This window comes from Nicotiana tabacum, chromosome 7 (assembly GCF_000715075.1).
Source record: "Nicotiana tabacum cultivar K326 chromosome 7, ASM71507v2, whole genome shotgun sequence".
Taxonomy (NCBI): domain Eukaryota; kingdom Viridiplantae; phylum Streptophyta; class Magnoliopsida; order Solanales; family Solanaceae; genus Nicotiana; species Nicotiana tabacum.
The window spans coordinates 28,756,722-28,766,504 of record NC_134086.1 but is presented as its reverse complement, the minus strand read 5'-3'; the positions used below and the strand labels follow the sequence as shown (position 1 = coordinate 28,766,504).

The 9,783-nt window shown below is 36.3% G+C and overlaps 1 protein-coding gene and 1 long non-coding RNA gene across 2 annotated transcripts; one reads left to right on the top strand and one right to left on the bottom strand.

The window, feature by feature from the left end:
* The first annotated feature begins 1,178 nt into the window (after positions 1–1,178).
* LOC107809386 (uncharacterized) lies at positions 1,179–3,138 on the top strand. The gene is made up of 2 exons (XR_001653397.2): positions 1,179–1,293; positions 2,656–3,138. It is a non-coding gene; the product is annotated as an uncharacterized LOC107809386 (long non-coding RNA).
* Positions 3,139–4,747: 1,609 nt separating this feature from the next.
* Positions 4,748–9,397, bottom strand: LOC107809387 (pentatricopeptide repeat-containing protein At5g27110). The gene is made up of 2 exons (XM_016633997.2): positions 7,104–9,397; positions 4,748–5,913 (listed from the first exon to the last, which is right to left on the bottom strand). Exon 1 carries the CDS (start codon positions 9,139–9,141, stop codon positions 7,246–7,248), a length of 1,896 nt encoding a protein of 631 aa, XP_016489483.2. The 5' UTR covers positions 9,142–9,397; the 3' UTR covers positions 4,748–5,913; positions 7,104–7,245.
* Between the last annotated feature and the right edge of the window lie 386 nt (positions 9,398–9,783).

Genomic DNA, 9,783 nt, shown 5'->3' with positions numbered 1-9,783 from the left:
CCTGAAGTCCTGAAGTTAAGTTCAAAAGTTAAGGACATAAAAAGAAGGGTATTTTCGTCCGGGAAGTTAAAATTTATTAAAGTAGTGGCTAAAGACTAAAGACATTTTAAATAGTGGCTTAAAAGTAAATACATGTTTTATTAGTGGCTAACCGTGCACTTTCCCCTTAGTTAGTGGGTTGTAACAAAATTAGTTAGTAGTGGGCTGTGTCAATTGGGCTTTATATTCCTAAAAACTGGACAGAAGGAGGCATGCGATTATCTGGTAATTCATTTCCCTCCTCTTTCCTTCGTTTCTCTCTTCTCTTCTCTCTTCTTTTCTCTCTCTCACTCAATCCTTCATTTCTCAGGTAACCTCCATTGAAGTTCGAGTTTCAAGCTTGGAGTATTAGTTTGATTGTACTACTGAGTTGTAACACAACTGATTTCGCCAATAAAACTCGAATTTATTAATTTCTCATTCAAGTATTACATATTATTCTCAGTTCACGCGGGCAGAAAAGATCGAAGAGAAATAGCAAAGAGAAGAAAATATAGCTACGTTGTAATAAAAAAAAGGATTTAGAGCTATATTTGGTGGTATATAGTGTATGATAAATGTATATTGGCTAAAATTATAAATACTTTTGATCCGGCGACCAAATATATAAGTTCTAATTTTCTTTTGCTTTGGGCTACCAAACCAACGAAAAAAAAATTGGGGAAAAAAAATTCAGAAACATCATTATTTGCAATTGGTATTGAAAAATAGTCATAGTTTCAAAAGTAATCAAAATTTAGCAACTTTTTCAAGTAAAAATAAAATTTGAAGAAAATCACCCTTAAAAATCCGGTACATACCAATATAATATGCTGGAGTTCGAATTTTTTACATATGAGATTCCAACATAATGTGTTAGAATTTCATAATGTGCTGGAATTCCAACATAATATGGTGAAAATTATACGCAGGAGCTCCATAATCCAGCATATTATGCTTATGCTGTAACTTTTCGTGTTTCAGCTAAATTATTTTTGTCCAGATCTTATCTCCGCATAAAATAATGACTATTTTTTAATGGCTTTATAAATACTGGTTATTTTTTAATTATCGGTCCGAAAAGTGGCTAGCCCGTGCTATTTTTCCAATATTGTTCCATACATAAAAGCCCACGGTTCAGCCCAATAAAGTCATCATAGCTTCTCACTCCCAGGTGTTGGAACACAGAATCTTCTTGTTTGGCTTTTCTTTTCGCGACGAATCTTTCTGAATTCCTAAACCGCTGCCGCTCTACTCCCACTCTTCTGATTCTCAGTAAGCTTCGATACCCACCTTTATTTTTTATTTTTAAAAATTCTTGCTTTTATGTTTCTGATGAATTTTGAAATCTTGAAAACATAAAGGGAATGCCAAATGTTCAGCATTTTAATGGGTACTTTTCTGTATCTCATCCGAAATCCCCTCTTACAGTTTACTTTGACCGTAGAACTTGGCCAGATGTTGTGATTATTTTTTTAAAAATATTGTTTTTAGTGGAAAATAATTTGTTTTCTTTTGTTTGGTTAGAATTTATTGGGGGTTCGGAGGGTTTGTTTTGGGGGGGGGGGGGGACTATTGCATCATCTGATTGGCAAGTGTTAACTCCACTTAAATACAACGTTTGGTTTGTTCTGTTTAAGTATTTAACTCAGTATTGCTAATACCTGAATAAGTTACAGAGAATTTATGTACTGTTTTGTGCGAGATAGAATGTTGAATAAGAATATATGTAGCAGTATATTAATAAGAACATCTAAAGACAATAATGCACTTATGTAGGGAATCCTTACATAAGAATCCTAATCATAGACGACTTTGGTTTATCTAGTCTTGATAAATGAAAGGCACCTGGTCTTATTCCGTACAGTCAATTATTACTCACTGTATAATAATCCCTATATTATTTTACTCCGCAATTATTCTTTTTTTTTAATAAAAAATCTCTGCTTTATAATCCCTCCATAACTAATGCTGAATCAGACAACCCCGTAAGGCAACCAGTCAGATCTTGGAGCTGCTTCATTTTTTTCTCTACATATGATAGAAAAATGGCGATCCTCAAAAAATTCAACTTTTGAGGATCAATGTCAAAGAACTCACAAGTTCAAATGAAAAAGAGAACTTCACCAATGTTTAGTACAACAACATACTCAGTATATTCTCACCTATGTTGCGCGGACTCTCCAAAATGATGCCACACCCGTGTCGGATCATCCTAAAATACGCTATTTTTGGAGGATCGGACACACACCGGCAACATTTTCGGAGAATCCGAGCAACATACATTCTCACAAGTGGGGTCTGGGGAGGGTAGTGTGTACGCAGACCTTATCCCTACTTTGTGTAGGTAGTGAGGTTGTTTTCGAGATACCCTCGGCTCGGGTAAGTTGGAAAGAGAAATGCATGAGTTGTTCCTCCTGTTTGGATAGGTGAACTATGAAGGGAATTAAAAAAAAATGCGATGGTAGAGTTTGAAGCATAAAAATGTATTTGGAAAAGATAATACTTCCTTGTGGAAAAAAATCAAGGTCAAATGTCAACGGGAAAAGCAAAATCTGCACTTGTTTTCTCTCTCCTTTGGGCTTGAAGTAATTTTTTCAGCATTTGCTCATAAATTAATTATTCATATGATGTTAGAATGGCATCTCAAGGATCATTGCAGACGACAGAGGAATTTCCAACTAGGATTAATTACCGTCCAAATGGCAAGCCGCGGATTGTAATTGAACGCTACATGCCTGAACTCGAAGCATATATGGCAAGAGATGCTGAACCAATTGATTTGAATGTGATGCGAGATATCAATGATCGATTGACAGCTATGCTAGAAGATGTTAGATTGATGAAGAAACGACTCATTCGTATCATGACTTTGCAGTTGCTATGTCTCTTCGTTGCATTTTCAGGTCTTTTTCTGAAGTTGATCCGAAAGTAAGTAGTGTTATATCCGGCTTTCATTGTTAATTGTTCTTTAGATGTTTGTGCTTCGAGTAGGTACAATGTATGGCTTGTGTTCCCATCATTGTGTATGTTGTAAAATTGTAAATAAGTTCTTGCAAACAACTTTTTGGCCTTCTTTTTTACAAGTGCAAACAAGTTTTTGGCTTTGTTCATTGAAAAGAGAAAGTTGTAGTTTTTCCTGTTTTGGTCTTCCTTTTTTACCTTCTTTTAGGTTTAGGAGCCAAGCCAGGGTTTAAACTGTCTTTGTAAGGTGAAGTAGCCAAGACACTGAAGTATCTCAACCTACCGCGAATGACTGTAGATTCTTAACCAAATTCATGTCCGGAGGACTTCAGAGGGGAAATAATATAATTGTCCATAAAACAAATTATCGGTCTCATGTTGCTTTTTCATTACATTATTTTAACTGAATAAACTTTTATATCAACCTTACACTAGAATTCTTTTTCTCTTATTAAATTTGTAGTTAGATGAACATTGTTGCAAGACGGAGTGATCTTTCCCTCTTATGAAAGTTAGTATCTCACTTTCGAAAGAGTTTAATTGTGGGTTATGTGTCTTTGCACGAAAATCCTTCGTGTCTTCGGGCAAAGAGGGTACTCCGTGTGAAGCATTTTTTGAAAAAAATTTAACCATGTGAACATTCAGGACTTTGCTGCAAGGCTGTCATATATGATAGAACAAACGGTAAAACCTTGTTAAAAAATCAAGTTGAAGCAAAACTGGTTCCTTGAAAAGTAAGGTGCAGGAAGTGAAAGAACTGTCATTACGCACAGTGCTTCCAGAATTCAGTTAAAAGACATTAAGTATACAAAAGTGAATGATTTTGATGCATACTTGTAAAGTGTGACATACATACCCCCTCCCCCCACAAAAAAATATTATTAATAATAATAATTAAAAAAAGGGAGAAAGGTCATATATGCAGGGGCGGATCCACCGTGCTGATTGCAGATTCGGTCGTACCCAGTAGCTTTTGTTCAAACTTTGTATTTGTATTAAAAAATCCAATGAATGTGTACAAATTATTAATTTAGACCCCAATAACTTATAATTTTAATCTTGAATCCATAAGGTTCAAATCTTAGCTTCGCCTCTGCATATATGCCCCTTTACTATGCAAAAAGGGTTAAATTTATCCTCCATTATACTATCAGTACAAAAAAACCCTTGTCGTTACATGAATGATTCAAATTATACCCTTCCTTCGTTTAGACTGTCCAAGGTGGAGACCTAATATGTGAAGTGGAAGCCATGTGGCATGCCACCTCACCGCCCCAACCCCTTCCCTCCATTTCTTCTCCCCCACTAGCATCATCAATACCACCATGAGCACCATCTTCACCATGGTGGCAATGTAGATTTGATCAGTCTGTTGATGTAAGGCCAATTTCCTCGTAGTTTTGGTCCTGCGTCATTTGCTTATTATTTCAGTTTTGGTCGTTGTATTATTTGACTGAACAATATTAATCTTTAATTTCTCGTCCAATCAGTAACGGAAAAACAAACGAGGACATCAAGTTAACTAATTTCACCACCATGTCTTCAACAAAATTTTCAAGACCCATGAATGATGAATCAAAATATTGAACAGAGCTCTCCCATTAAACCAAATTTGAGAAAACCCAAAACGTCTAATTTATATGTGATTACAACTTACATTAACGGAAAAATTGGAACTTCAGATAATTTATGTGTTTTTTTTGCTTTATATGAGGTGTAACATCCAATGATTTGAGGCACAAAAAGAAAACATCAAGATTCTTAAGCATGTAAAATCGACCTGTAACAGACACTGACAAGAGGCTATAAAACAGGAAATTCCACAGAGTTCAGTACCAATGCAATATTAAACAGAAACATGTGCTCTAATGAGAAAGAAAAGAAAAATATATGGAATGCAAATGGTGAACTGTAGTAACAGAGATTATATTTAGGCAGAGGCTTTGAACTTCTTAGTGATGGTAGCAATGTATTTCCCCTGATGAAGTTCTTGCTCCAATTCAAGCTCTGTAGGCTGTCTAGAGCCATCACCAGCAAAAGTTCCAGCACCATAGGGACTTCCACCTTTGATTTGGAGGTGGCGGTGGAAACAAATCAAAATGAACCAGCATTTTACCACCTCCACCGTCACCATGGTGGTAGTGATGGTTGAGCGGAGGGAGGTGCTTGTGGGGAAGAAGAAGTGGATGGGAGGGGTAAAATTGGTTGGGTGGTGAGGTGGCATGCCATGTGGCATCCACCTTATCAAATATCAGAGCTACATCAAATTGGTTCTCCACTTTGGACAGTCCTAACAAAGGAGGGCTATATTTGAGCCACTTGTATAACGGCAAGGCTATTTTTGTACCAATAGTATAACAAAGGGTATATTTAATCCTTTTTGCATAGTAGATGGGGTAACAATGACCCTTTTCCGTTAAAAAAATCAATACTTGTTGAGGACAAGTAGGGCCTTTAGCTACTTGTCCATCATATTAAGAATCAGCACATTCCTCCCGGAATTTCCCCAAGTGCTCAATAGCCATGTACTGAATTAGCATACTTCTCGAATTTCACCAAAAAATCAAAAGCCTTGCACTGTACATTATGACTCCAATTAGTCGTCAGGTTTTCAATTTTCTCAAGTACCCCAGGCATTTCAATCCGCTGAGCACAATCTTTCTCTGTGCTGCAGCTTTCCCGGTCCCACCCTGCAGACCATGCTAGGCTGCATTGCCATAGGTTCATATGGTACCATTTCCTTGATGTCCTGATAAAAAAGTCACCTTCCGATGTTGTTATGACGATGCTTTGGTCAGAAAGGGTGTTGTTACTAGTTCAGCGCTACTTCAGTTTTTACATCCATCAACTCTTCAAGATAGTAGGCAGAAATATATACAGCCTAGTTGGAGGGAGAGATGCATCAAAAAGGCTCCTGATTGGTCATTTTAACTGCAGAAAACACCAACCAGAACATCAATCCTTCTATGTTGAACTCATGATAAGAAGCTATGACAAATATTACAATATCCTGCTTAACTCACTTGGCAAATAGACCTGACACACACTGATTCTTCCAGGGAGAAAAAATAAAGGAAGGGGGACTAAGAACATAATTTATAGTGGGAATAAGCTCATACATATACTTGAATACAATTGTTGTTGTGACAATAGATTATTGAATTGATCAGATCTTGGAACAAAATAATTCGGGCTACAAGCTTTCACATTCTAAAATATTCTGTGACATTGCATATGTCCATCAGAAGTTGCGCTCAACACCTAATGAAACAATTATCGCCCTGCTCTTCCTAAGCTCTCATAAAAATCTATTAATTCAGTAAGAGCACAATAGAAACTCTGATAGGTGTCTACATATAGCAGACAATGGACAGGAAACATAAAAATTTAACGGAAAAGGGCCAAATATACCCCTGTAATGTCAGAAAATGTTTAAATGTACCCCTCGTTATACTTTGAGTCCAAATATACCCCTGTCACTATAATATTGGTTCAAATATACCCCTTTTCCGTTAAGTTTGTCCAAAGTGGACATCCAATCCTATGTGGCATTGACAGTTGATGAGGTGGATGCCACATGACTTGCCACCTCAGCGCCCCAAACAATGTAGTGATGGAACACAACTTAAGAGTTATTAGACCATAAAACGAATTATCTGCTTTGCTCCAGGCTACTGCTCTAGTAAGTAAGATGTAGGGTAATTATCTGAGCCTTTTTCATACTCATTTTCTTCCTTGCAGTTTAGAGGACCCAACTAGGAGCTTCACTTAGAAATAATCAGTAATAGTATTAAAAAAACTAAGAAATTTAGGCACTTGAGTGAGTTGACACATAGAACGAACACGTGTCGCTGGACATCTGAAACACATGCTTTGGGTGAACATATATAACCACATTATCAAGACAGGAAATTTCCATTCTGACACCAAATGAGAGCAATATGCATGTCCTGTACTTTTGAGCCATTGTATCATGCTTTTAAGATAATCTTTAAATGCTTCAATTATTATCTATTCGACTTTATTATTTGTTGGTGAAACATTTGCAAGCTGAGATGTAAAGATGCGAAGAAGGATAATCTGCAAAAGGTAAATTGGGAAAGCAGAAATTAACCAATTACCAATTATTGCCCGGATATTCAGATGAGCTTTCTTGGCAAAGTAGTTGAAAGAGGTTTACGTCATGATCCATCTATAATATGTAAAAGGCATAAATCATCTATCCTACTTGCTTGTTAACTGTAGTAACTTAATCAATACCGATCATTCATACACCTTCACAGTATCTTCAAAGCCAATGCAAGAATCATCTCGCTTCATCGCTAAGATGAGTTGATCTAGCATCTCATAAATCACAACAGAACAAGGATGAGACTTATCAGCAACGTAGAAGCTATGCGTTTCAGTATTAATGCTAATCCAACTACAACCAGGAAACTTCTTCAGCCCTTTGTCTTTCATCATTGTTCTCACCCGAGCAACAACATCCCATCTCTGGGAAGAAGCATATAAATTTGAAAGGGAAACATAATTTGAGGGGTTCTCAGGTTCCATCTGAATAAGAAATCTATATGCTAAATTTTGCACCTCACTATTTCCATGAATTGCAGAGGCATTCACAAGTGCACCCCATATACTAGGACCTGGTTTCACAGGCATAGATTTGATGAAATCCAATGCTCTATCGAACTGGCCTGCTTTACCCAACATATCCACGATACATGCACACATCTCCAAAGTTGGTTCTAAATCATAATCATTTACAGCAGAATCATATATCCGGATGCCCTCATCGACCAACCCTGATCTAGCACAAGCAGAGAGAACTCCAACAACCGTAATCATATCTGGTTTGATCCCATTTTGAATCACTTCCTCATACAAAATGATGGCACCCCGACCATTCCCATGTAAGGAGTAAGCAGAAATCATTGAACTCCACGATATTGCATCCTTAGTAACACAATGAAATTCAAAGACTCGTCGTGCACATCTCACAGATCCCGACTTAGAGTACATGTCGATTAAAGCATTACAGAAAGACACTTCATGATTCAATCCTCTCCTAGTTGAAAATGCATGAATCTGTTTTCCACCTTTCAAACGATCAAATGAACAACAAGCAGGTAGGATACTGATAAGCGAAACCTTATTGGGTTCTACTCCTTCCACTTGCATGTCTTTAAACAGTACTAAAGCTTCATCAAAATTCCCATTCAGCACATAGCCATTGATCATTGCCGTCCAAGCAAAAACATTTTTATGCTTCAACCTATCAAAAACCCGCCTCGCCAATTCAACCTTGAAACTTTTCGAATACATATCAATCAAACAACATCCTAAGTGAACATCAGAACAAACAACGAAATCCGACTCTAAACCAGTCTTCACAATATAACAATGCAGCTCTTTTCCATAGTGCCAGTACTTCTTCACCTCTCCACACAAAGAAAGAAGTGTTGAAACCGTAAATGCATCAAATTTCCAACCTTCAATCTGCATATCCTTCACAAAATCCCATAACTTATCATCCAAAACTCTCTCTTTTTCACCCGTATATCCTGAAATTACAACATTAAACGACGAGATATTCCTCTGCGGCATTTCATCAAACACCTTCAACGAATCTTGAAACACCCCACATTTGCTATACAAAGACATGAACGAATTAGCAACAACAGTATCTAAAACAACCCCATTTCTCACACACTTCCCATGAACAATTTTTCCAGAAACAATATCCCTTAATTCACCCAAAATTTTCACAATACCCGAAATGGTAAACTCATCAGGAGTGACTTCACTTCTACACATTTGATTAAAAAGCTTAATACTTTGTCCAAAGAACTTATTTTTAGCATACCCATTAATCAAAATATTCCAAAGATATAAACTTTTATGTTTAAAAGTGTCAAAAACAAGCTGAGAATCAACTGGGTTTTGGCATGCAATGTATGAGGAGATGAGGTTAGTTGCTATAATGGAGTCTTGGTCAAGTCCAAGGTGAATGATTTGGGAGTGTAGTTGTTTCGTATATTTGAGAGATTGAGATTCAATTGAAAGTTGAAGTAAGTCAATGAAATTAGGAGTTGAAGAAGTGTAAAGACGTTGAGATTTGGTTGAAAATTTCAAGATTTTGCTTGCTGAGAAGATTATCATTAATATTGAGATTAAAAATCAAAGGGGAATATAGAAAAATATATTAAAGATTTTGAGGTATGATTGAAAATACTAATTTACCGTTTCATAGTTCCAATTTGGTTTAGAGAAGGCGCGGGAAGATGATTAACTAAAGTGTATGCACATTCGGGCAGAGCTATGAGAAATTGAGGAGAATTGAGATAACAGAAATTTGACATGTCCTTCTTTTTCTTTTTCTGTTTTTTCTTCATTCTTATTCTTGCTTTTAATAGTTTGATTAAGATTTAATATCCACGATCCGCCTAAATTATACAACTTTTGTCAAGTGCCTATCGTTCCCAAAAATTCCTGAACAAAACTCAAGAGCGTGTGAAAGCTTATATGGCACTATGTGTGTAATAAATCGCCCGATAGTATGTGAAGACTAAAAAAAGCCATTAAAATAATGTCTCTAACAGCTAATTAGCCATTCTTTTTTAAAATTCACATTTCCTTTTATTTCCGCCTCCTTTTCTTTATATTTCACCTTTCTTCCTTATTTTTTTTTTACCTTTCTTCTCCATTTTTTCACCTTTCTTCTCCATTTCTTCATTTGAATCCATATGAAATTCTCTCTCTTGTTATTTCTGATTTTATTACTTATCTTTCTCGTTTTATCCA